This window comes from Natrix helvetica (genome assembly GCF_964273705.1).
Source record: "Natrix helvetica genome assembly, chromosome: 5".
Lineage (NCBI taxonomy): Eukaryota > Metazoa > Chordata > Lepidosauria > Squamata > Natricidae > Natrix > Natrix helvetica.
The window spans coordinates 148079139-148106805 of NC_138551.1; the positions used below are offsets into that span (position 1 = coordinate 148079139).

A 27667-nucleotide genomic window follows, 5' to 3' on the forward strand; every position below is an offset into this window, starting at 1 on the left:
GAAGTTACAGCAGCCCTGAAAAATTGTTTTTCATGCTTAGGACCTCGTTGTGAGCGGCCAGAGGAGCTGGTGGCAGCCTTAGACAGTGAGGAGGTTGGGGAGGAAGATGGGCCAGTCCTGGAGTCTGGGGAAGGCTCTGATGAGGGCTCTGTGTCGGAGGCAGAGAGGGGGCCAGGGCCGTCCGACAGTTATCAGCTGCCTTCGGAGTCGGACATCAGTGAGGCAGAAGAACAGCTGGAGCCTGTTCCCAGTGTGCGCATGCGCAGAGTTGCCAGACAAAGGGAACAGCTAAGGAACAAGGACCGACTCGGGAGTAAAGCCACAGGTGGACGGTGAATGGCCCCTCCCATAGGGAATAAAAGAGGAGCGAAAGGGGAGGGGAGTTAGCAGGAGACAAATAATTCAATTCATTAGGGTGAACATTTGTACCTGACTTCTTGCCAAGGAATTGCTGCTACAGCATGGAGTTTAAAAGATATCGGCAGTTCTCCAAGCCCGATAAAGGTCTGTAGTTGTGAAATCTCATGAAAGACTGTTGGCCGGGACTTGGCTGGAGAGGAATTCCCTTTAACCTAAATAAAAGAGGTTTTTATCGGGACGAGGAGTCGGCTTCATGATCTTGGGAAGCCTCGTTCAGAAGAGGACCATTGCAACATCTCCACGGTCACGTGATCAAAATACGGATGCTTTGACAACTGACTCACATTTATGACGGTTGCAATTTTCCTGGAACTAGGTCACTTACTAACTTAACTGCAGCGATCCCATTTCACAATTGTGGCAAGGAAGGTCATAAAGTGGGGCAAAACATACTTTGCTGTCTCGCTTAGTGACATTAATTTTGGGCTCTTATAGTGGTCATAAGTCGAGGACTGCCGATATGCGTAACTTAAAATAATGGAGTTTTTCATACGTCCAGAATTCAATTTGCTTGCTTTGGGTTTAATGTGGGGTGTTTTTTTTTTGTAAACACAATTGCTCTGCTTTGCAATTGATGGCGTGTGACTTAGTGCCACCTAAGGGGTCTTAATTTAAATAAAACAATGTGCCCACACTCACAATTTAATCTTCAAGGCCAGCTAAGGCAAACCAAAGACTTAGGGGCAAATTGCTTATTTGTACCCTATGACTATCATTAAGTGTTGCACCTTACGATTCTTGACGAATGTATCTTGTCTTTTTATGTACACTGAGAGCATCTGCACCAAAGACAAATTCCTTGTGTGTCCAATCACACTTGGCCTATAAAGAATTCTGTTCTATTCTTTCCTTATTCTATTCTATTCTATTCTATCCTATTTTCTATTTCTATCCTTATTCTATTCTATTGTTATTCTATTCTAGCCTTCTTCTATTCTATTATATCCTATCCTATCCTGCATTCTATTCTATTCTATTCTATTCTATTCTATTCAAAGTATCAATGAAGATGGGATGTGTTTCTTTAATCTTTTATTTTTTGCAAAGCTAGCTCAGTTCTGGAAGATTTACCTGTGCTATCCGTGACTTTGAACTTGCCAGAATCCGGCCCTACTGATTCTCCTTTGGCAGTGACCACGCAGGCTTTAAAAGCTTGGGTTATTTCATGGAAGATCCTAGGAGTGAGTTTCTTCTGTGTGTGACATAAAAAAAAAATTAATAGAATTAATTCTAAAATTTTAAAAAATAGACTAGAATAGAACAGAATAGAACAGAATACAATAGAATATGGAATAGAATGGAATGGCATATAGAATAGAAGGATAGGAATAGGGTAGGAGAATACAAGAATAGAATAGAATAGAATAGGAATAGAATAGGAATAGAATAGGAGAATAGAATAGAATAGAATAGGAATAGAAGGATAGGAATAGGAATAGGAATAGGGTAGGACAGTGGTGGGCAACCTTTTTTTTCAACTGAGCCAAATCTCGCCAAAACCACGATTGAAATTTATTTTGAGAGCCACATTTTTAAAACCGAAAATACATAGGATGGTACACTGTTTTTAGTTTCAATAAACTCTGGCATTTGAAGCACGCAAGTCTTAAAGCTGTCAAGTTGCAAGACCCTTGCACCCCCAAGCCTTTAGAAAAAAAAAACCCAGGGTCTTCAAACCTGACAGCTTGAAGACTTGTGGACTTCAACTCCCAGAATTCTGAGAATTGAAGTCCACCAAGGGCATCAATCATATTAGCCCAGGGATCTGCAAAATTGGCTCTTAAGACTGGTGGACTTCAACTCCCAGAATTCTGAGAATTGAAGTCCACCAGTCTTAAAACAGCCAACTTTGCAGACCTCTGTGTTAGCCCAAAGCCTGGCGCTGGGCGGGCCTTGCTCCCCCATTGGTGGAGCCCCAAGAAGCGAGGAGGGAGAAAAAGAGACGGAGGCCAAGGAGCTTCCCCCCCGCCCCCTCCCAGCAAAAATCTAACCGGGGAGCCGGGCGGGCAGTAGCAAATTAGCCGATCACGTGGCGTGATCGGCTAATTTGCTACTGCCCGCCCGGCTCCCCGGTTAGATTTTTGCTGGGAGGGGGCGGGGGGAAGCTCCTTAGCCTCCGTTTCTTTTTCTGCCTCCTCGCTTCTCGTCCCCGCCCGACTTCAGGATCCTCCCTAATCATTGTGGGTCGAAAAGAAAAAAGGGAAAGGGGCGCTTGTTTTGAAGTGCCCGAGAGGAGGGAGGGTAGCGGGCGCCCGGCACACAGAAGAGCCGCATTAAAATGTGTAAAGAGCCACATGTGGCTCGCGAGCTGCGGCTTGCCGACCACTGGGGTAGGAGAATACAAGAATAGAATAGAATAGGCTAAGATAGGAATGGGATAGGAATAGAATAGGAGAATACAAGAATAGAATAGAATAGAATGATAGGAATAGAGTAGGAGAATAAAAGAATAGAATAGAATAGAATAGAAGGATAGGAATAGGAATAGAATAGGAGAATACAAGAATAGAATAGAACAGAACAGAATACAATACAATAATAGTAGGAGAAAATAGAATATAGAAAACAGAATATAGGATAGGACAGAACAGGGCAAGTTGACCAATAAAGTATCTATTCCTATTCCATTTCATTCCATTCCAAATACTAAGGTTAGAAAGAGAGAGAGAAAATCAATTTTATCTTTGTTTTGGGCAAGACTTTCCATATTTAATCAGCCTTATTTGCAGCGCCTAAGGACATGTTGTTATTGGTTTTTTTTTTAAAAATGTGCCTCTTACCTCTGCAGCTTCCTTCCAGTGTTCCACCATTTTCAATGACACCGTGATGAAGTCCATTTTTTTCCGCTTCGCTGTTTTTTCTTCCTCCTCCTCTTCCTCCTCATCTTCCTCATCAGTTGCTTCCTATCAAAGATTTTTTTTAAAAAAAGGAATTAGCCTGAAATGAGTGGCGTCCAGGGACACAGCCCATGCAGTTTTTCTTGGGAATAAAAAGAAATTGGTTTCTCTTATCTTTTTTTTAAAAAAACAGTTTATTTGTACTTGTTCATTTAACATATCTAAGTGCTTTGTGAACAGTGTGTTGTCTGAGTCAATTTGCTTACGTAGTCATGTTTTCCCAGCTCCTAATTTCTACCTCTATTACCCAATCATTTATTTAAAAAGTCCCAGGTTAGAAAATATTCTGCATCTTCTTTTTCTTTTATCTTTAATGACAGTCCATTCCCTTCCACATTTTAATATCTTTTTATGTTAAATCTTTTTCCAGATTTATTACATTTGGATATGTAAACGATTCCACTGTTGAGAGCCACACTGGCATTTTCATATAAAGTTTTGCCTTCACCTATATATTTTTTTAATTTCTATAGCCCTGCAACATTATAGGACAGGGGTCACCCACCCTTTGGACCTCAGGGGCCACTAAATTCATAATTTTAAATCCTGCAGACCACTAATATAATCTATCTAATGACCAGCTGGGTGGGCGTGGCCAGGTGGTCATGTGACTGGGTGGGCGTGGCCAACTCGATGTCACTCACGTCGAGGGGCACCTCGCCAGTCTCTACTTGCTCCTCCCCTGCCAGCCCCTCCTCGCCTGCCCGCCCGGGGCTCCTTAGGGCCCCAATAGGAAGCAGTGGCTGGAGCTAAACAGCCCCCAGGAGAAAGAGTTGGCAAAACAGCTCAGTTCAAACTGGATCTGGCCGAGAAGGAGGCTCAGCAGAAGCACCTCACTGAGGACTAGGAGCATAGGCTTTCCAAGCAGAGGGAAGACCTGCGGGAGCGCAAGGCCAGGTACCGGCCCCTGGAGGCTCAGCGGGCTGAGATGGTCAGCCAGTTCCAGGCCGTGATGCAGTCCCACTGGAACGAGGCCCTCTGGCTCTTCTCCACCAGCGGCTCTTCCCTCCAGCCTTTGCCCAAAGCCCCCCACCAGGAGGCTGAAGGAGACCCCAAGTCAGCATTTCTGCCCCCCTCCGACCTGCACAAAAAGACCCCAAAGGGGGAGACTCTCTGCAGCAACACAAGCCTTCAATGCACGTATCCATCCCAGGGGCCGTAGTTTGAGGACCTCTGATTTAGTGCAATGTAAAAAAATGCAGATAATTTTTCTGAGGACCCCCAAATTTTCCGACAGACCACCAGTTTGTGACCGCTGTTGTAGAAGATCTGAGTATTAACTCAGCTGTATTCTAACTGGCATCAGAGAGCCAGCAACAGCAGTAAGACGATTCCCTGAAATTCAGCTGTACTGAAAATAAATTAACTACCTCTAATTTTTCAGGCAATACGTGATGATCGGCCTCTTCATCAGAACTGTCAGACTCGTCAAAATTAAGCAGTTTCTTGTCATTTTCTTCCAGGAACTTGTAAAATTCTGGGTCTCGGTCCTTTAGACGAGAGAGCTGGTCTTTATGCACTGAAGCGTTACCTTTCTTTATTCTCCTATACAACAAGGAAAGAGTTTTAAGAAATTTAGGTTTATATATCCAGCCAGGAAGTATTTAAAAGAAAAAGAAAAAGCTAATAAACCCTACAAATTCCATAGTACTGTATCGCTTAAAAGAGAAACATTGGGAGTTTCGCTTCCTAGAATATAGGAACCCAAGTCCCGATTCTCAAAATTTTAACAGGAAGGTCAGCAAGGAAAGCCATGTTTCTCAATCTTGATCATTTTAAGAAGTGTGGACTTCAACTCCCAGAATTCCCCACCCAGTAGGCTCCCAGAAATGTGCGAGAGTTATGGCTGGCTTGATTTTTTTTCCTCTTCCCTCCCCGGCCGGCTTTCGTTTCATGCCGTGTTCTTTTCGAGTCTTCTCTTGAAAGCCAAAGGGCTGGTTGGGGCATTCTGGGAGTTGAAGTCCACCTATTTTGAAACTGGCAAGGTTGTTTTAGAGGAAACCCATTCTCATTTTCTACCAGAAAGGACAATGGAGATAAGGCAAATTTGGTCCACTCTTACATCCTCTCATCTAGGAACTTCAGGGAGCTTCCAAATTGAGATTCCTAGGCATATAGTTTAAAAGCTGTTATCTATCTGTCTGTCTGTCTGTCTCTCCGTCCGCCCATCCATCCCTCTATCTAGCCATCTATTTATCTATCCATCAATCTATCTGCCTGTCTATCTATCTATATAGCTCGCTTGCTCTATCTATCCATCCGCCCGCCTATCTATCTATCTATTTATCTATCATCTATCTACCTATCATCTATCTATCTATCTATCTATCTATCTATCTATCATCTATCTATCTATCTATCATCTATCTATCTATCATCTATCTATCTATCTATCTATTATCTATCTATCTATCTATCTATCTATCTATCTATCTATCTATCTATCTATCTATCTATCTATCTAGCATTATTCCAATATCTCAGAGGTTGCCACAAAGAAGAGGGAGTCAAACTATTCTCCAAGGCACCTGAGGGTAGAACAAGAAGCAATGGGTGGAAACTAATCAAGGAGAGAAGCAACTTAGAACTGAGGAGAAATTTCCTGACAGTGAGAACAATTAATCAGTGGAACAGCTTGCCTCCAGAAGTTGTGAATGCCCCAACACTGGAAGTCTTTAAGAAGATGTTGGATAGCTATTTGTCTGAAACGGTATAGGGTTTCCTGCCTAGGCAGGGGGTTGGACTAGAAGACCTCCAAGGTCCCTTCCAACTCTACTATTGTATTGTATTGTATCTATCTATCTATCTATCTATCTATCTATCTATCTATCTATCTATCATCTAATCTATCATATATCTATCAACCATCTATTATCCCTCCCTCCATACCAAAATAGCATTGGGAAAATTTCAAGGAAGAATAAACATATTTGTCCTCCCATCCATAATATCTAGCTACCTATATCCATCATCTATCTATATATCCATCCTTCTCTCTCACCCCATCCCTCCATCATCTATTTATCTATGCATCCCTCCATCCATAATTATCTATCTACCGATATCCATCATCTATCCATCCATCCATCTTCCTTCCCTCTCACCCCTTCATCCATCTATCCTTCCTTCATCCCTCCTCTTTTCCCCTCACCCCTTCATCCCTCCATCCATAATCAGCTACCTATATTCATCATCTATCCATCCATTCTTCAGCCCTTCCTTAATCCATCTATCCATCTATCCTTCCATCCTTCATCCATCCTTCATCCCTCTCACCCATCCATCCAGACATCCATTCATCCATCCATCAATGCATCCATCTATCCATCCTTCATGCACCCTCTTTTCCTCTCACCCCTCCATCCCTCTTTTATCCCTCCATCTATAATTATCTAGCTACCTATATCCATCATCTATCCATCCATCCATGCTCCTTCCCTCTCACCCCTTCATCCATCTATCCCTCCTTCATCCCTCTTTTCCTCTCACCCCTTCATCCCTCCTTCATCCCTCCATCCATAATCAGCTACCTATATCCATCATCTATCCATCCATCCTTCAGCCCTTCCTTCATCCATCCATCCTTCATCCATCTCATCCATCCATCCTTCAGCCCTCTCACCCACCCATCCAGCCATCCATCTCATCCATCAATGCATCCATGTATCCATCCTTCATCCATCCTCTTTTCCTCTCACCCCTTCATCCATCTTTCATCCCTCCATCTATAATTATCTAGCTACCTATATCCATCATCTATCTATCCATCCTTCCATCCTTCATCCCTCTCATCCATCCATCCATCCAACCAACCAACCAACCAACCATCATCATGAAAACTCACCTTTCTCCTGGTACCAAATCACATCCTGGTTTCCTTTTGCTAACAAGTTCTGAAGGCAACTTTCTTTTCTCCTCTCCCCCAGAATTTGGAGTATCTTCTATCAAATCATCTTCCAAATCAGAATCAAACCCGGATGTTAAAAACTCATCCACGCTCAAGTTAGCCAGGTTTTTGCTTCTGAAAAGGCAAGAGAGACAAAATTTAAAAATAAACAAACAAACAATGCATCTCTTGTTTATCGATGCCCTCGTTTAGAAAGGCCAATGCATTATGGGGTTGTAAATGTTTTACCGTCTGGTAAATACGCTGGACCCTCGTTTCCAAGTTGTTAATTTCACACCAGTGACAACTGTTTGCACGTGAGAAAATCTTAGGCCTATGCAAACACCAATACACAATGAGAAAATCTTAGCCTCTCTTTTTGATAATGTTGCTTTAATTGTATGCCACCCAAAGTCAGCTATAGAGATTTGATAAAACGCAGGAAAATAAATTGAAGGCAATTGAAGGCCACCAACAGACATCCTGGATTATTTTAAAATTTGTAAGTAATCATCTATGATTTATAAATTGCTAGCCGATAACCTGGTGTTGCCCGGGTACTTATTTATAGGGGGGAATCTCCGGACCAAACGTAATTTTTAATGTTGGATTTTCCCCCTTACTGGAGGGAGCCCCCTTGTGGAGTACTGTCAAGCAGTTACCATGGCAACTCCACTGCGCTGTACAATAGAAGCCATTTTACGGCAGTACGGTAGAAGCCATTTTAAGACACAACAGTCTGTATTGTAACAGAACCCAAACCCCAAGGGGTTTTAGGGGTGTCTTAGCCCAACAGTATTTGTTTCCAGAGAGTAAGTCAACTGTGTACCAAGTTTGATTGAAATTTCTGGAGGTGTTCTAGAGTTATGCTGGAACTTACAGACACGCACCACACACAGCCATTTATATATATGGCTGTGTGCGTGTGTGTGTGTATGTTCCAGCATAACTCTGGAATAGATAGATAGATAGATATAGATATATAAAGTAGATAGATAGATATAGATAGATATATAAAATAGATAGATAGATAGATAGATAGATAGATATAGATATATAAAGATAGATATAGTTATATAGATATATAAAGAATAGATAGATAGATATAGATAAATAGATGATAGATAGAGATATATAGATATATAAAGATAGATAGTTATAGATATATAAAGATAGATAGATATAGTTATATAGATATATAAAGAATAGATAGATAGATAGATGATAGATATAGATATATAGATATATAAAGAAGATAGATAGATAGATAGATAAAGATAGATAGATATAGTTATATAGATATATAAAGAATAGATAGATAGATGATAGATAGATAAATAGATAGGTATAGATATATAGATATATAAAGAAGATAGATAGGTATAGATATATAGATATATAAAGCAGATAGATAGATAGATATAGATATATAAAGCAGATAGATAGATATAAGTAGATAGATAGATAGATATAGATATATAGATATATAAAGTAGATAGATAGATAGATAGGTATAGATATATAGATATATAAAGAAGATTATATATATATATATATATATATATATATATATATATATATATGTATTTGTGTTACAACCCCTGGTACAACACACACACACACACACACACACACACACACACACACACATATATATATATATATATATATATATATATATATAAAATAGATAGATAAATAGATAGATATAGATATATAGATATATAAAGAAGATAGATAGATATATAAAGTACATAGATAGATAGATAGATAGATAGATAGATAGATAGATAGATAGATAGATATAGATATATAAAGTACATAGATAGATAGATATAGATATATAAAAGATAGATATAGATATATAGATATATAAAGATAGATAGATAGATATAGATATATAGATATATAAAGAAGATAGATAGATAGATATAGATATAGATTCGTTCCCCAAAACGAATTCACCACAACTGCCTCAAAATTCTCAGGTCCACAAATTACGACCATAGATTTTTTTTTTCACACACACACACACAACCCCCCCTCCCCCGGTATTTCTGTATTTTTAAACCAGGGCTTTTAAAACCGAACAGGAAAAGGGGGGGGGGGGAAATATAGAAAACGGCTTTTTTAATCGTCAGTTTATCGAGCGTGACGAGGTGGTGTTAGGTCTCTGCAGCCAAAGGGAAAAAAAACTTTCTGGTTTACCCGGAATTGTTTCCCAATATTTTAAGCCCACCAGCCTAAATTTTACTTAGTTTTTTTTAAAAAAATCCATTAAAAAAAATAAAATTAAGTTGCCTCAGGAACTGCTGCAAAGCTACCTGCTCCCAATTAAGCATCACCTGTGGTCTTCAAGGTAAAATCTCCAGGTGTTACTCATTACCTAATTGCTCCTCCCAAGCCAGCAAGTTAGGATGAGATAAATTAGGCGGAGAGACCTTAGTATTATAATTAAAAAGGGTTTTTTTTTTTAATGGAACTGTTTTAAAAGGCCCCAAAGGTGGTTTTGCTGTTTTGTTTATCCTACACAAAGGCTCATTTCACAGCTGCCGATATGCAATAAACAAAACAGGTTTGCCCAGCTGATAAGAGCTAAATAGCTTGAAATAGATCTATACTAATCTCCCTTTATTTATTTATCAGCACAAATACAACATACATACATACAAACATACAAACATATACATATACATATGCATATATATATATATATATTCATTCCAATTTTTTCCATTAAAAAAGTGAGTAAAGTATTGCCTTTCAAAGCAAAATTGGTACATCATACTCTTCCATACCTATATAGTGCTTTAGATTTGTACTTTAATGTAAAAACAAAAAACAGCCTCCTAAAAAGCAGAGACATCACCCTGCCAACACAAGGGCGCCTAGTCAAGGCAATGGTTTTCCCAGTTGCAATGGATGGCTGTGAAGGTTGGACCATAAGGAAAACTGAGCGCCAAAGAATGGAGGCCTTTGAACTCGGGTGCTGGAGAAGAAGACTCCTGCATTGAGTCCCTTGGACTGCAAGGCCATCCAACCGGTCAGTCCTAGAGGAGATCAACCCGGATTGCTCTTTAGAAGGCCAGATCCTGAAGAGGAAACTCAAGTACTTTGGCCACCTGATGAGAAGGAAGAAGGACTCCCTGGAGAAGAGCCTCATGCTGGGAACGATGGAGGGCAAGAGAAGAAGGGGATGGCAGAGAAGGAGGTGGCTGGATGGAGTTAAGGAAGGAGTCGGCGTGAGCTTAAATGGACTCCAGAGGATGGTAGAGGACAGGAAGACCTAGAGGGATGTTGTCCATGGGGTCACGATGGGTCAGACACGACTTTGCAACTAAGAACAATAACAATCTCCTTCCTTCCTTCCTTCCTTCCTTCCTTCCTTCCTTCCTTCCTTCCTTCCTTCCTTCCCTCCCTTGGACTGCAAGGCAATCCAACCGGTCAGTCCTAGAGGAGATCCACCCTGACTGCTCTTTAGAAGGCTGGATCCTGAAGAGGAAACTCAGAGACTTTGGCCACCTGATGAGAAGGAAGAAGGACTCCCTGGAGAAGAGCCTCATGCTGGGAACGATGGAGAAGAAGGGGACGGCAGAGAAGGAGGTGGCTGGATGGAGTCACCAAAGCAGTCGGCGTGAGCTTAAATGGACCCCAGAGGATGGCAGAGGACAGGAAGGCCTGCAGGAACGTTGTCTATGGGGTCGCGATGGGTCAGACATGACTTCACAACTATCAACAACAACATGGAAACATTATCTAGCAAAAAGTTTTGTATTTGAGGTTAGGGAGAAACCATATGAATGGGGCAATATTCCTAAAAATCCCTTTTAATTACTTGTTTGTATTCCATCTTTATTATTTTGACAAATACCCCAAGTTGGCAAACACAACCAGCATACCTTCTTCCTCCTGTTTTTGCCTGCGACGACAACCCTGTAAGGTAGGTTGGGCTGAAAGAGTGACTGGCCCAAAATCACCCAGGGGGAGCTTTCATAGGGAAGGCAGCACTTAGGGCTCAGGGCTGCTCAAATATAAAATAAACCAAGCGATTTGGTAACCGTATTCCAGCTATGTTTGATAATAGAATTTTAAAAAGCCACCTCCACCCAATCCCATCAGCCCCACCCCACCCACCCCTTCTCCAGATCCATCCTTTCCAAACAATTAGAATAATATAGAGCCGCTGCCCGGAAACACAAAAATATTGGACAAAAATCTGGAAATGGGTGCAAGAAATTACAGGAGAGCAAATAAAATACAAACCCGAAATCTTTCTGCTGGGAATAATCAAAGGGAAATATACAAAGAAAATTAAATATTTATTAACACATCTTTTAACTATAGCTAGAATAGCATTTGCCCAATGCTGGAAACAAAATAATACTCCCTCGGATGAATTAGTGATTAAAAAAAACTTTGGACTGCGCAGGGATGGATAAATTAACACTGAAATTAAAGGATAAGGAAGAATCGGAATATTATGAAATTTGGAACAATTGGTATAAATGGCTGCAAAACAAGAAAAATAATTAAGCCGAAAAACAATATATATAAATATTTATAGAACTGTGTATAAAAGTATGTAAATATAGAAGCGGAATGTTATATATATGTACAGATATGATGATATAACAATGTAAACAATGTTGATATAATGATTGTAATGTGTGGTAGAAGGAGAAAAATAATAAAAATTCTACTGCAAAAAAAAAAATAATAATAATATAGAGCCGGAAGGGATCTTGGAGGTCCTCTAGTCCAGCCCCCTGCTCAAGCAGGAGAACCTATGCTATTTCCAAAAAATGCCTGTCTAGTTTCTTCTTAAAAACCTCCAGTGTATGGAGCACCCGCGACTTCTGGTGGCAAGCTGTTCCACTGGTGAATTGTCCTCCCTGTTAGGAAGTTTGTCCCATGTCCCCCCCACCCCAAGTCCTTCATCCTCACGGGTTTGTGGAGCTGTCACACGACACCTATCCCCAGTCTGGAGTACGTCCATTCACAAGACCACGCTCCTTGCAGGCTTTGGGGTTGGATGCCTAAGGGGGAGGGGAGGGGATGATGGGCCATGGCATTGCCCCATGCGTTCCTTCATTCCCTAATCCTCGCCTTTGCCTAATTCCAATTCCCCGGAGGTTTGGAGTACCTTCATTCACACGACCACGCTTTGCAGGCTTTGGAGTCTTGGATGCAGGGGGTGGGGGATGATGGGACATGGCATTGCCTTCCTAAAGGCCGGCATCCAACCCAATGCCATACAACTCTTCCTTCCGTTTACAACAGAGTTGGGGCAGAATGCGCGCAAAGCCACGTTGGAAACCAATCCCCCGAATCTGGAGCGCATTCATTCACACGACCAGGCTCTGCAGGTTTTAGGGTGCCTAAGGCTTCCCACTTGGAGGAGGGGTGGTGGTGGATGATGGGCCGTGGCATTGCCTGCCCCCAACCCAATGCCACGCAACCCCATTGCAACTCTTCCTTCCCTTTGCCAACAGAGTGGGGCGCAGAACGCGCGCGCAGAGCAACGTCGGAAACCAACCCAAGTTCCCTAATCCTCGCGTGTTTGCGGGGTTTAACCCCCCCCCCACTTCCAATCCCTCAACGCCCCCTCCCCACCCTCTTTGCAAAGCCCCGGGACTTGGGGTTTTGCAATGCCCGGAAGCGCGCCTGACCTGCTCGCGGCAGCGGCCATGCTGGCGGAGCTTCCCCTCCGCAGCTGCAACAACGTGGGAACGGAGCACTTCCTCTCCCACAATGCAACTGAGTAGCCAGGAAAGGGGAGGGCGTTGGGAAGCGGGGGGGGGGCGGGAAGGGGGTGGAGTTCCCAGGCAAGCCGGCCCCGGTTGGCTTTCAGGTTCACCGGCGCGGAGGGGAGCGGAGAGCCGCCTCCGCCGCGTGGCTTCCCTTGCCCGTCCACCGGAATGGAAGGAATTGACAGTACGACAAGAGTTGGGAAGGGGACCTTGGAGGTCATCTAGCCCGACCCCCCTGCCCAAGCAGGAGAGCCTTGCAGAATGAGTTGGAAGGGATCCTGGAGGTCATCTAGCCCGACCCCCTGCCCAAGCAGAAGACCCTTGCAGAATGAGTTGGAAGGGATCCTGGAGGTCATCTAGCCCGACCCCCCTGCCCAAGCAGGAGACCCTTGCAGAATGAGTTGGAAGGGATCCTGGAGGTCATCTAGCCCGACCCCCTGCCCAAGCAGGAGACCCTTGCAGAATGAGTTGGAAGGGATCCTGGAGGTCATCTAGCCCGACCCTCCTGCCCAAGGAGGCAATCCTACACACCCTTTCTAAGGAGTGGAGAGAATAACAAGAGTTGGGAAGGGGATCTTGGAGATCATCTAGCCTGACCCCCTGCCCAAGCAGGAGACCCTTGCAGAATGAGTTGGAAGGGATCCTGGAGGTCATCTAGCCCGACCCCCCTGCCCAAGCAGGAGACCCTTGCAGAATGAGTTGGAAGGGATCCTGGAGGTCATCTAGCCCGACCCCCCTGCCCAAGCAGGAGACCCTTGCAGAATGAGTTGGAAGGGATCCTGGAGGTCATCTAGCCCGACCCTCCTGCCCAAGGAGGCAATCCTACACACCCTTTCTAAGGAGTGGAGAGAATAACAAGAGTTGGGAAGGGGATCTTGGAGATCATCTAGCCTGACCCCCTGCCCAAGCAGGAGACCTGACACCATTTCTAAGGAAATGGCAAGCACATATTGTATGTGTGTGTTTGTGTGTGTGTGTGTGTGTGTTTGTGTGTATACACACACACACAAACCAGGAGTGGGTTGCTGCTGGTTCGGTGTGCAAAAGGGAGTTGTGGGGAAGCAGGATTTTTCTGCATGTGCTTGCAAGGATACACACACACACACACACACACACATCCGTGAAGAGGAGAGAATGGAAATGAATGGGAATAGAATAGAATAGAATAATCCAAGTTGGAAGGGACCTTGGAGGTCTTCTAGTCCAACCCCCTGCCTAGGCAGGAAACCCTATACCGTTTCAGACAAAGGGTCTTCTTAAAAACTTCCAGTGTTGGAGCATTCATAACTTCTGGAGGCAAGTTGTTCCATTGATTAATTGTTCTCACTGATGGGAAATTCCTCCTTAGTTCTAGGTTGCTTCTCTCCTTGATTAGTTTCCACCCATTGCTTCTCCTGCTTTCGGGTGCTTTGGAGAATAGTTCGGGTGCTTTGGAGAATAGCCCTCTTCTTTGGGGCAACCCTTGAGATATTGGAAGACTGCTATCATGTCTCCCCTAGTCCTTCTTTTCATTAAACTAGTCATACCCAGTCCCTGCAACCTTTTCTTCATATGTTTTAGTCCCCAGTCCCCTAATCATCCTGGCTGCTCTTCTCTGCACTTGTTCTAGAGTTGTTCCAGTTGTTAATTAGGGTTTTGATGGCTGGGTATTAAAGTCCTTAATTCAGGGGTGTCCAAACTTGGGAACTTTAAGACTTGTGGACTTCAACTCCCAGAATTCCCCAGCCAGGATGGCTGGCTGGGGAATTCTGGGAGTTGAAGTCCACAAGTCTTAAAGTTCCCAAGTTTGGACACCCCTGTTAATTGCTTCCTTGTGCCACCATACCCTCGGCTCCTAACTACCTGATGGACCGATTGTAAATCAGCACACCTATTGCCTGAGGGAGGGCCCGTTTCCCAGGCTTCAATCATTCCTCTGGCCGTTTTTATCCCTGCTCGGCCAACAATCACAATAGCTGCAAAATTGAATGCGTGTCCTTGTTCAGTGCAAGGTGCGCTTCCAATGCATTTGGGTCTCCTTGTCTAGCCCTATTCTGGATTCTCTCAATGGGGACAGGGACGGTGGGGAGGGAGGGGGCACACATCACTGCTATTCATTGCTTCGTCTGCTATTGGTCAAACCCAGTTGGGTGAGAAATGGAACTACCAAAGAAAGGATTAGGGCAGGGGTGTCCAAACTTGGGAACTTTAAGACTTGTGGACTTCAACTCACAGAATTCCCCAGCCAGCATGGCTGGCTGGGGAATTCTGGGAGTTGAAGTCCACAAGTCTTAAAGTTCCCAAGTTTGGACACCCCTGGATTAGGGACATGCATTGGTGCTCTGGCTTTTTCAAAACAGAGATTTCTTTTTTTCAAATCTTCCCTTCCCTTCCTTTTTCTATTGGGATTGTTCTAAGCGCTGCTTCCCAAAACAGTCTTTGAGCGACAGCCTCCTCCTCCTATGCAGGGACTGACATCACGGCCGAAGTGGACGAAAGGCTAAGCCGGCCGCCGGTTGAAGAATTGCGGAGCGGGCGGCGACTTGACACACAGCCATCCTCCCCTGTATTCTTGCTGTGTAAACGGAGGGGGGGTGGGCAGAGAAAGAGAAACAGAGAGACGGGGGGAGAGAGAGAGAGGCATAGACAGAGAGACAGAGCGAGAGAGATATACAAGGAGAGAGAGAAAGAGATATAGGGAGAGATACAGAGAGAGAGAGATACAAGGAGATATAGATATATATATATATAGGGAGAGATACAGAGAGAGAGATATAAGGAGAGAGAGAGAAAGAGATATAGGGAGAGATACAGGGAGAGATACAGGGAGAGAAAGAGAGAGAGAGAGAGAGACACACACACACACACAGAGAAAGAGATACAGAAAGAGAGGGAAAGACAGACAGACAGAGATACAGAGAGAGAGAGCGGGAGGGAGAGTGAGACAGAAAGAGAAACAGAGACAGGGAGAGAGAGAGAGTGAGACGGAGAGAGAGAGGAGAGAGAGAAAGATATAGGGAGAGATACAGAGAGAGAGAGAAAGAGAGAGAGAGAAAGAAAGAGAGAAAGCAAAAGCGATTTGTCTTTTGGGAGCAGAGAAAGCGCCCGGCGTCGTTGGGAAGCTGCAAGAGAGACATTTCCAACACACACCCCCTTCCTCGCCCCACTTCTTCCCGGAGCCGCCGAGCTGGGAAACGGATCGGATTTCTTTCCCCCCCCCCCTCCCGGGCGAACTTTGGCTACCCAATCCATCAATCTGGAGAACAAAGTGCCCGAGCAGGGCCCCCACCTTTGCTGCTTAGCCCTGGAGGGTCCCGCAGCTGGGTGAGTCTTTTGCAGGGGGGGGGGAGATTTGGGGGAGGGGGGGAAGAGTAACAATTCTGGGGGGGAGGGGGTTTGAACAGGCAGCAGCTTCTGCACTGGGGGGGGGGGGTCGCGCGTGGATGGGATGATGCTTCGGGTCGCGAGGCGGCTGCTTTGTTGCAGACTGCGGGGAGACCCCCCCTCCCTCCAACACACCCAGCCTCCTTCCTCCAGGAGGAGGAGAAGGGGGGGGGGTTCAAAGCCAGGCCCTCCACCCTGAGCTTGACCCCCCTCCCCACCATCTCCCCGATCTGGGGGTCTCCCCAGCTTTGCGGTGCACCAAAGGCAAAGACTGAGTCAAAAATCGCCGCCTGCAGCCATCCATCACCGGCAGCCTGGGAAGAAGGGGGGGGGGGAGAGGAAAAGCACCGCAGTGGATGGGGATGGGACACACACACACACACACACCGACGGGCGTTGCTGAAATATCTGCCCCGCTGTTGAGTTGGGGGGGGAGGAAGGAGGGAGGCAAGAATAAGGGGGGGGGGTTTTCTCTTGCGCGTTGCGGCTGGGAGCGGGAGAGCCGCGCTGGTCTCCCACCCCGGCTGAGTTATGGGGAGGGGGGGTTATTTAAGGTGACTGCTCAGCGCCAGACGAACGCAGCAAACCCCCCCCCCGCCACCCGCCGGCTGCCTGCACGACGCCCCCCCTCCCGTCTCTTCCCTCCCTCCCCAAACAGCGCCATGCACCTTGCTGATTTTGCAAATTGGGGGGGGGATTGGGGGGGGTGCATGTGCAAATGTCATCCTAGCAGGGCACAAAGAGCAAGGGCAGGTAATATGTCCCTTCCCTCTTTCTTCCCCCCCCCCCCATCCTCATCCTCCTGCTTTCCCCCCCAGGATGGAAGAAATCTCTGCTAGCCAAAAAAAAAAAAAGCATCCCATTTGTTCATAAGGATGCTTAAAGAGAGCAAAAGAAATAACCCAGCAGCGAATAAGGCATGAAACCGGAATTATGATTATTTTTTTCATAATTTCATTTTGAGTCAGCATTTCTCAACGTTAAAATCACAATGACACTTTTGCAGCTTTCTGCGATCTGTCTTTCTCTCTCCCCGCCCCCCCTCATTTCTAATTTTGCCATTCTACGACCTGGGCTGCCAGTTATACTGTGTCAAATTATATATCTTGTGGTTTTTTGTTTTGAAATCATATTTCCCTGTCAATATTGCCCATAAAAATAATTCCGGTTTCAACCTAATAGGTCAAAACAGGAATTATTTTTATGGGGGAATATTGACAGGGAAATATGATTTAAAAACACACACACACACACACACACACAAGATCTAATTTGACATAGCATAAACTGGCAGGCCGAATTATAGATGCAACAAAAATGGAAGAATAATTTTGCTCCATCAGAGAAAGAGGCAGTAAGGAAAGTCTTAGAGCGTGCAGGGATGGATAGACTCACAAAAGAGATGAAGGATGAAGGAGAAAATGATTATTTTAAGATATGGAAGGAACGGTTTAAAAATGGTTAGGAGAAACAGATTATTCTAAAGTACGGAATGAATTGTTTAAAAATGGTTAGAGGACAGGGGTAAAGCTTAAGGAAAGATTAAACCAAGGAGATACGGGAGATAGAAATGAATAATAAATATGTACCGATGGATACGACACAGAAGGAATGACTGTCACTCAAGAAAAGAATATATTTGTATGTATAAAAACACTGGAATTACATGTATAGATAATGGCATGTAGGAGTAAGGGAGGGGGTGGAATGCACATATAATGGACATATAATGGATGTATACATAGAAGGAAACTGTTAAAGTTGTTTCTTTTTTGTTTTAAAAAAAAAGCATGCTTAGAAATGGGAGCTCTTAAAAGGAGGGGGGGTCCTCGCACCCCCTCCTCCCCTTAAATCTCTGCTTATGTAGGGTTTGCCTCTCCCCTCCTTCCCCCCCAACAGCCATCCCATCCATCTGTCCCCCCAAAAAAGGGGCAAAAGGGGACATCAAAAAAAAACCTGATATTTTTTAGATCAGCTTGAATTTGTTGGGTGGTATGGGAGATGCTGTTATATTGAGTTCTTTTTTTGGTAGGCCAAGCTAGGAAGCAGAGAGAGAGAGGGAGAGAAGGAAGGGAGGGAATGGAAATGAATAGGGGAAGAGGGAAGTGCTTGTAAATAAATAATGACGCGTTATGGATTTCAGGTTTGACCTGGATTTTTATAGCTGCAGCTGTTGGCAAGAAGCAGACGGAAGCTCAGCTGGTTTTTTTGAGCTTTGAAAGCATCTTTGGTTGTCCCAATGAACATAAATGATGACAAAGGAAGAAGCAGCATCACTCTTGGTTCTTGAATGCTTTTTCAGGGGTTAAGACGCTGAGCTTGTCAATCGGAGACCGTTCGGCGGTTCGAATCCCTAGCGCCGCATAACGGAGGGAGCTCCCGTGACTTGTCTCAGCTTCTGCCAACCTAGCAGTTCGAAAGCACGTAAGAAATGCAAGTAGAAAAGTAGGAGCCACCTTTGGTGGGAAGGGAACAGCGTTCTGTGCGCCTTCGGGCGTTGAGTCATGCCGGCCACATGACCACGGAGACGTCTTCGGACAGCGCTGGCTCTTCGGCTTTGAAACAGAGATGAGCACTGCCCCCTAGAGTTGGGAACGACTAGCATATATGTGCGAGGGGAACCTTTACCGTTACCTTTAAGATGGAGGTTAGACTGATTTTATAGTCCTTGCTAGCATAACTGATGTACTATAATGCCACCTTTCTGGAATGTTTCTGCTGGCAGATTCCCAAAAAGAGAATCTAAATTATAAACTTCAGCAATGCAGCGGGTTCGGGCAGATGCTCCGTTCAGAATTTCAGAACTGGGATCATCTTGGAGGTCATCTAGTCCACCCCGCTCCTTCATTATCTGCTAAAAGATTTGACTGAATCGATGGGGAAAGAAAGCCACCCAATAAAATAAGAAACTGCTGGAAAATGTCCGGGGCTGTAGCCAATTACATTTAGAAGAGGCATTGATTGACCAATACAGGTAGTCCTTGAGTTATATGACTATAAATGCACCCCAGATTTATGTTGCTAAGTGAAACATTTGTTTTGCCCCATATTATAACCTTTCCTGTCACCGTTGTTAAGTGAATCACTGCAGTTGTTAAATTAGTAACATATTTCTTAAGTGAATCAGGCTTCCCCACTGACTTCGTTGGTCAGATGGTCACAAGAGGGGAACATGTGACCCCCCCCCCAGGATGTTGCAACCGTCATAAATATGAATCAGTGTCCGAATTTTGATCGGGTGACCCTGGGGATGTTGCAATGGTCCTAAGTGTAAAAACAAATGGTTCATAAATCACTTTTTTTTCACTGTCGTCATAACTTTGAACCCAGTTACCACTGAATGAACGGTTGTAAGTTAAGAACTACCGATATTCCAATATTTATTCACCAATTCACCTTTGCCTGGAACGTCTTCCGTTAATTTTTGTGCAACATTTGCTTTGTACTTATGACTTCAAAAAGAATCTGTCCATTAACAGGGGTGGGAAGGGACCTTGGAGGTCATCTAGTCCAACCCCCCCACCCCACCCAAGCAGGAAACTCTACACCAGGGATGGCAAACCTTTTTCGCACCAAATGCCCAAACTGGAATGTGGCTGCATGTGCGGCGCAGAGTGCAGAAACCTGAAGACCAGTTGGCCGGTGCGCGTGGCGGCAAGCTGGTTTTTGGATTTCCGGCATATGCATGCGTGCCAGTCACCCAAAGACCAGCTTGCCAGCGTGTGCATATCTATTTTGGGGTTTTTTTTGGCCGTTTTCAGGCCATTTTTCAGGCTATTTTCAGGCTGTTTTTGGGCTGTTTTCAGGCTGTTTTGGGACCAAAATAGCCTAGAAAATGGCCTGAAAATGGCGCAGAAAACAGCTTGAAAACAGCCTAGAAAATGGTCTGAAAACAGCCTAGAAAACGGCCTGAAAACGGTGCAGAAAACAGCCTAGAAAATGGTCTGAAAACAGCCTAGAAAACAGCCTGAAAACGGTGCAGAAAACAGCCTAGAAAATGGCCAGAAAACAGCCTAGAAAACGGTGCAGAAAACAGCCTAGAAAATGGTCTGAAAACAGCCTAGAAAACAGCCTGAAAACGGTGCAGAAAACAGCCTAGAAAATGGCCAGAAAACAGCCTAGAAAACAGCCTGAAAACGGTGCAGAAAACAGCCTAGAAAATGGTCTGAAAATGGTGCAGAAAACAGCCTGAAAACAGCCTGAAAACGGTGCAGAAAACAGCCCAGAAAATGGTCTGAAAATGGTGCAGAAAACAGCCTGAAAACAGCCTAGAAAACAGCCTGAAAACAGCCTAGAAAATGGTCTGAAAATGCCATGGAAAACAGCCTGAAAACAGCCTAAAAATGGCCTCAAAACGGCCCAGAAAACAGCCTGAAAATGGTGGAGAAAACAGCCTAGAAAATGGCCTGGAAAACAGTCCAGAAAATGACCCAAAAATGCCATGGTTCTTGTCCATTTTGGGGGCCATTTTCAGACTATTTTCCGGCGCTCTAGTGCCCACAAAGGCCATGCATGCCAGAAACCAGAAGAGCAGCTGGTGGCGGCGCACATGCCCACAGAGAGGGCTTTGCGTGCCACCACCTCTACACCATTTCTGACAAACGTCCTGTCCAATACCTTTCCTGCTTTACAATGGAAGCGGTTTGCTGTAAGGACCGAAAAACACATGCACATCAAGATTGTTTGGGGGTTATAAAATATAGAATAGTGGGGAAAGGGGCATCTGGTTAAATTCTAGCTCTGAGGATCTTCCTCCTGCCCGGTCAGACATGCAATTGCTGCGTTGTGCTTTGCCAAGACGCCACCATTTCGCCCCCGTGGATGTGAGGCTGGCTTCGCAGCCCTTGGAAATGTCAGCTGGAAGTTTTTCAGCTGTTTTCGGAAGCTACCTGTATGAGCAATCAGATTAATCTTGGTCTTTGCGTCATGTTCTTTTTCACAACGGGGGCTATTTTTAGGAGAGCTGGAGGGCTACAAAGGAGAGGAGGGGGGAAGAGGAGGAGGAGGAGGAGCTGCTCCCTTCAAAAATGAGATGGGAGCTTTTTACCAGCAGGCAGAGAGGCAAATGGAAAGATCAGGGATATTGTAGCCCACTGGCGGCCTGCAGAGCTGGCAGCAGACTCGGAGAGTGAGGAGGTTGGGGAGGAAGATGGGCCAGTCCTGGAGTCTGGGGAAGGCTCGGATGAGGGCTCTGCGTCGGAGGCAGAGAGGGGGCCAGGGCCATCTGGGAGTTATGTGCTGTCTTCGGAGCCTCCAGAGTCAGATGTCAGCAAGGCAGAGGAACGGGGGGAGCCTGTTCCCAGTGCACACAGGCACAGAGCTGCCAGGAGGCAAGAACAGTTAAGACAAAAGGGGTGACTCGGGAATAAGGCTTGGAGATGATTGGCCCCTCCCATAAGACATAAAGTGGGAGCAAAGGCACCTGAGCCTTTACAGGAAGCAACTTTGTTCGTTCTGGTCGGTTTAAACTCTGAAGCTCCGTTTTGACTCTCTGCTCCGTGTGGCCTTGCAAAGCTAATGGGCAATTAGGTCTTTGGCAGCGTTTCAAGGGAGTTAAAGGTGGGGGCTTATCAGCCTTACCCCAAGAGACTGTGGCAGACTTCTGTTGGACTCTTCACAAACTGTTTGTGACTCATGACGGGCTGTGAATGAACATAATTCACAGCCGTTGAAATAAAAACAGGGTTTTGGGGGACTAAACGTGTGATTTTTAGCATCTCAGAACAAGGGCGAAATGTGGCCTAAGGTGAAATATGAGGCTAGAAAAGACAACGCTTCACAGTTAGTCCTCAATCTATGACTACAGTTAAGCCCCAAATATCTGCTGTGAAGCGAGATATTTGTGAAACAAGTTTTGCCCCGTTTTTGCCACTTTTCTCGCCGCCGCTATCAAGTGAACCGCTGCAGTTGATAGGTCAGTCACCTGGTTATTCAGCGAATGCAGCTTCCCCGCGGACTTCGCTGGTCGGGAGGTGGCAAAAGGGGATCACACGATCCCCTGGGACACAGCAGGAGTCATAAATATGAGTCAGTTGCCAAGCGTCTGAATTGTCGTCATCTGATCAGCTTCTGCCAACCGAGCAGTTCGAAAGCACGTTAAAAAATGCAAGTAGAAAAATAGGAACCACCTTTGGTGGGAAGGGAACAGCGTTCCGTGCTCCTTTGGGAGTTGAGTCATGCCGGCCACATGACCATGGAGACGTCTCCGGACAGCGCTAGCTCTTCGGCTTTGAAACAGAGACGAGCACCGCCCCCTAGAGTCGGGAACGACTAGTCTATATGTGCAAGGGGAACCTTTACCTTTGCCCTTGACTTAACGAATACAATTTGGGCCCATTGCTAAACAAGGTGTCGGTTAAGTTAATCGCGCCTGATTCTAATCACCTCCTTTTTGCCACGGTTCTTAAGCAAACAGCTGCAGTTGTTAAGTGAATCATGCAGCCATTAAGTGAATCTGGCACACACACACACACACACCCATTGATTCAGTTTGTCAGAAGCTGGCGGTGAAGGTCCCAGATTGTGATCACGTGATCGCAGGACGGTGCAACTATCGTAAATACCTGTTGGCTACCAAGCACTTGAATTGTTAGTCCCAACACGGCCAGCCACGAGACAGACCATGGGGTACAGCAGTGGTTGTAAGGGTGAGGACCAGTGTAAGTCCCCTTTTTTCCAGTGCTGCTGTAACTCGGAGCAGTCGCTAAACGAATGGTTATAAGCCGAGGGATACCTGTATGGCAGGGGTGGTTTCTGGCTGGCCTTATTGCTGGTCTGCTTGTGTGCGTGGTACTCACCCATGCACAGTTCAATGGAAACTAAAAAACAAAACAAAAAGATGGCGGCAATGACATTGGTGACCGGGGAACCGGTTCGGAGGTATGTCCAGCCTGGGTCGCTGCCGGTTCTGCAACCCTGGCCGTCATACCACTACCGGCTTGGCTGAACCAGGCCGAACCGGTAGGATGTATGATAAAGAAATTTCAGCACCTCGGAGAGCTCCCAAAGAGAGAGAGATGTTGCTCTCCTAGAAATCCTGGGTGAATTCTTCTATTCCCCGTTTTAACCTGCGTTGTTACCATCTGGCATAGTTGCGCATGGCTTGGATGATTCCCGCTGGTCTTTGAGGTTCAATCAAGATCACTGAGACCTCCGGGCCCTTCTTCCTAGAACGAAGCATAGGAGAAAGACGCATAACAAAGGCAGGCCTGCGATTGTTCTCCTAACAATCGTGCCGATGGGAGACCCAATGATTGCGCCCTTGCAATCAAAACAGCTGCGAGGAGGAGGAGGGGGAAGGCAGCAGTCTGGCCTCCCCCCCCTCCCCCAAGAATCGTTACACCTCGAGTTTTCTTCCAGTCCTTCGCAAGCATTCATTATAACAGCCGGCTGTCTGTTTGGCCTCCCACGCAATCATGAAGGCTGCAACACATTTGCACGATCCATTGACAGTTGTGTGGGTGGCTCTCGGGAGTTGTTTCCGCTCCGTCAGGCGCTCTTTTTCCCCCCTCCTTCCAGAGGGGAGTCCCCGCTCCACCCCTCCCTCCCGGGAAGCTCCCGCCTCTGCTATTTTGGGCGTTTTCTCGGCCAAGTGGCTGAAATCCTGCATTGCCTGGCATCCGTCTGTCAATCAGAGGCAGGGAAGGGAGACAGAGCATGGTTGGGGGAAGTGGTGGGGTTCATTTTTTTTTTTTACTACCGGTTCTGTGGGAGTGGCCTGGCTTGGTACGTGTGGCTTGGTGGGCATTGCAGGGCAAGGATACTGTAAAATCTCCATTTCCACCTCACTCCAGGGCGAAGGATACAGCGAAATCCCCATTCCCTGCCCACCCCACTGCTTTCCAGCTCTGTTCTCCAGCGCAGGGCAACAGAAGAAGACTCAGCCGATGGAAGGCTGAGTCAACCTTGAGCCAGTCGGTCAGGGTCGAACTCCTGGCAGTGGGCAGAGTTAGCCTGCAATACTGCATTCTAGCCACTGGGAAGAAATGGAGGGAGGGAGGGAGGGAGGGAGGGAGGGAGGAAGGAAGGAAGGAAGGAAGAATAGCAATAGCACAGACTTATATACTGCTTCACAGTGCTTCACAGCCCTCTCTTAAGCGGTTTACGGAGTCAGCCTCTTCCCCCAACAATCTGGGTCCTCATTTTAACCACCTCCAAAGGATGGAAGACTGAGTCAACCTTGAGACAGTCGGTCAGGGTTAAATTCCTGGCAGTGGGCAGTTAGCCTGCAATACTGCATTCTAACCACTGGGAAGGGAGGGAGGGAGGAAGGAAAGGAAAGGAAAGGAGGAAGGAAGGAAGGAAGGAAGGAAGGAAGGAAGGAAGGAAGGAAGGAAGGAAGGAAGGAAGGAAGGAAGGAAGGAACAATAGCAATAGCACAGACTTATATACTGCTTCACAGTGATTTACACCCCTCTCTGAGTGGTTTACAGAGTCAGCATCTCTTTCCCCCAACACTCTGGGTCCTCATTTTACCCACCTCGGAAAAATGGAAGGCTGAGTCAACCTTGAGCCAATTGGTCAGGGTCGAACTCCTGGCAGTGGGCAGAATTAGCTTGCAATACTGTATTGTAATCACTGGGAAGGAAGGGAGGGAGGGAGAGGAAGGGAGGAACGAAGGGAAGGAGGGAGGGAAATGCTTTATGACATTAGACTCACGATGGTCATGGGTTGAGGACTTAACTTGAATCTAATTTCTACAGAGAGTCCGAAAGGGCATTGCCGCGAGCCAGAAGCGAGCCGGCTCCCGCCATGGAGAACGGGATGCAGCTGCTCAACCGGGACGGCCACAGCATCTCCCACAACTCCAAACGGCACTACCACGACGCCTTCGTCTGCATGAACCGCATGCGGCAACGGGGCCTCCTGTGCGACATCGTGTTGCACGTGGCCGCCAAGGAAATCAAGGCGCACAAGGTGGTGCTGGCCTCCTGCAGCCCCTACTTCCATGCCATGTTCACAAGTAAGTATCTGGGGGGGGGGAGTGGGAGGGGGCTCTCGTTCTCGTACCGGTCTACATCTAACCGAAATTCAGCGGCCAACCCGTTTGGGCGGGGACAGCTGGAGCCCTGTGCCGTCCTGCAACTGAACTTGCATTTATTTAATTGATCAGATTTATAGCCCATCTCTCCTCCAAGGACCGGGGTGGTGCAGTGGTTAAAACACTGGCCTTGTTGGCTGGAAAGCTGCGGTTTGAGACCCGAGCGCCACACGAGTGGAGCGAGCTCCTGTCTTCGTCTCAGCTCCTGCCATAGCAGCAAAGTTCGAAAACATGCAAATGCGAGTAGATGAATAGGTACCACCCCGTGGGAAAGTAACAGCTCTCTGCAATGTCATGTGGGCCATATGACCGTGAACTGAACTTGCATTTATTTAATTGGTTGGATTTATAGCCCATCTCTCCTCCAAGGACCAGGTGGTGCAGTGGTTAAAACGCTGGGCTTGTTGGCTGGAAAGCTGCGGTTTGAGACCCGAGCGCCACACGAGTGGAGCGAGCTCCTGTCTTCGTCTCAGCTCCTGCCATAGCAGCAAAGTTCGAAAACATGCAAACGCGAGTAGATGAATAGGTACCACCCCGTGGGAAAGTAACAGCTCTCCGCGATGTCATGTGGGCCATATGACCGTGAACTGAACTTGCATTTATTTAATTGGTCAGATTTATAGCCCATCTCTCCTCCGAGGACCGGGGTGGTGCAGTGGTTAAAACACTGGGCTTGTTGGCTCGAAAGCTGCGGTTCGAGACCTAAGCGCCACACGAGTGGAGTGAGCTCCCGTCCTCCTCTCGGCTCCTGCCATAGCAGCAAAGTTTGAAAACATGCAAATGCGAGTAGATGAATAGGTACCACCCCGTGGGAAAGTAACAGCTCTGTCAGGTGGGCCATATGACCACTGTCTTAGGACAGCGTTGGCTCAATGGCCTTGAAATGGAGAAGATCAGCACCTCTACAGTCAGGAACCACTAGTGGAGTAAAATCCACAGAGATTCCTTTGTGACTTTCTCCACAAGATTAGATGTCTCTGACCTTGCCTACTTTTTGTAAAGCCATGGGATCAGGAGCTGGAGGGCCTATAAATTCTTGTTAAAGAACTCAATGGCTCAGGGGTTAAGATACTGAGCTTGTTGATCAGAAAGGTCAGCAGTTCGGTGGTTCGAATCCCTAGCACCATGTAATGGAGTGAGCTCTCATTACTTGTCCCAGCTTCTGCCAACCTAACAGTTCGAAAGCACCTAAAAAATGCAAGTAGAGAAAAATAGGAACCACCATTGGTGGGAAGGGAACAGCGTTCTGTGCGCCTTTGGCATTTAGTAATGCCGGCCACATGACCACAGAGACGTCTTCAGACAGCGCTGGCTCTTCGGCTTTGAAACGGAGATGAGCACCGACCCTAGAGTCGAGAACAACTAGCACATATGTGAAAGGGGAATGTTTACATTTACCTTTTTACCTAAGTTGATCAGATATTGGCCAAGGAAGATGCACAGATTTGAGATCTACTTTCAAGATACTTGTGAGGCATGCACCTCATTGGTGAACGTGATTTATGACACAGACTGAGGGGAAGGAGGAAACAGTGGTAAAGTTCAGCCATAGTTAAAATGAGATCAGATCTGACTGCAATGGGGTATTGCTGAAATGGTGTTCCTAATAAATGACTGGATTTCTTTTGAAACTTGGCTCGAGGCTCATGAATTAATTAGGGCATCTTTCGGAAACCTGACAATACTTTCTACTTTTTAAAACTTTGGTGGCTATCCTAAACTTGTTGATGCCTCACCTATAAGCTTCTCCTTAATTCCAGGTTGCTTCTCTCCTTGATTAGTTGCCATCCATTGCCCCTTGTCCTGCCTTCAGCTGCTTTGGAAAAATAGGTTGACCCCCTCTTTTTCTGGGGCAGCCCTTCAGATACTGGAATACCGCCCTCATGTCACCTCTAGTCCTGCTTTGCTCTAGATTAGCCAAACCCAATTCCATACCCAACCAATTTTTTTTAATCTATTGGCACAGATGAGATGAGTGAGAGCCGTCAAACGCACGTCACTCTCCACGATATTGATCCGCAGGCTCTGGAACAGCTGGTCCAGTACGCCTACACTGCTGAGATCGTGGTGGGAGAAGGGAATGTGCAGGTAAGAATGGATCCAACCAGCAAGGATTCAAAGTGGGTCAACAAACGACGCTTTTGGGGGATGAGCACTGTCAGTCCTGCTCCAATTGGATCCCTTAGCAAAGAAAGACCCTCGACTCCCATTTGGTTGAACTGAAAGGTTCTTTTACTTGGCTGCAGTAAAGTCAGGCCAGATACAGAAAAGATACAGAAAGGTTTCCCCACATCCCAGCCCTCCCTCCCAT

The 27667-nt window shown here is 46.0% G+C and overlaps 2 protein-coding genes across 2 annotated transcripts in view; one reads left to right on the top strand and one right to left on the bottom strand.

Annotated features, from left to right (window-relative positions):
* Positions 1-12995, bottom strand: part of NOC2L (NOC2 like nucleolar associated transcriptional repressor) — a 66534-nt gene extending 53539 nt beyond the window's left edge. The window contains exons 1-5 of the mRNA XM_081954939.1: positions 12873-12995; positions 7162-7338; positions 4688-4862; positions 3201-3323; positions 1492-1612 (exon numbers count right to left, since the gene is read on the bottom strand). Of these exons, the coding sequence (XP_081811065.1) occupies positions 1492-1612; positions 3201-3323; positions 4688-4862; positions 7162-7338; positions 12873-12892 (616 nt within the window). The 5' untranslated portion in view covers positions 12893-12995. The remainder of the gene's footprint in view (positions 1-1491; positions 1613-3200; positions 3324-4687; positions 4863-7161; positions 7339-12872) is intronic.
* A 3136-nt stretch (positions 12996-16131) lies between these two features.
* The window catches only part of KLHL17 (kelch like family member 17), a 28973-nt gene continuing 17437 nt past the window's right edge, over positions 16132-27667 (top strand). Inside the window, exons 1-3 of the mRNA XM_081955755.1 lie at positions 16132-16256; positions 25019-25278; positions 27323-27444. Coding sequence (XP_081811881.1) covers positions 25068-25278; positions 27323-27444 — 333 coding nt within the window. The 5' untranslated portion in view covers positions 16132-16256; positions 25019-25067. The remainder of the gene's footprint in view (positions 16257-25018; positions 25279-27322; positions 27445-27667) is intronic.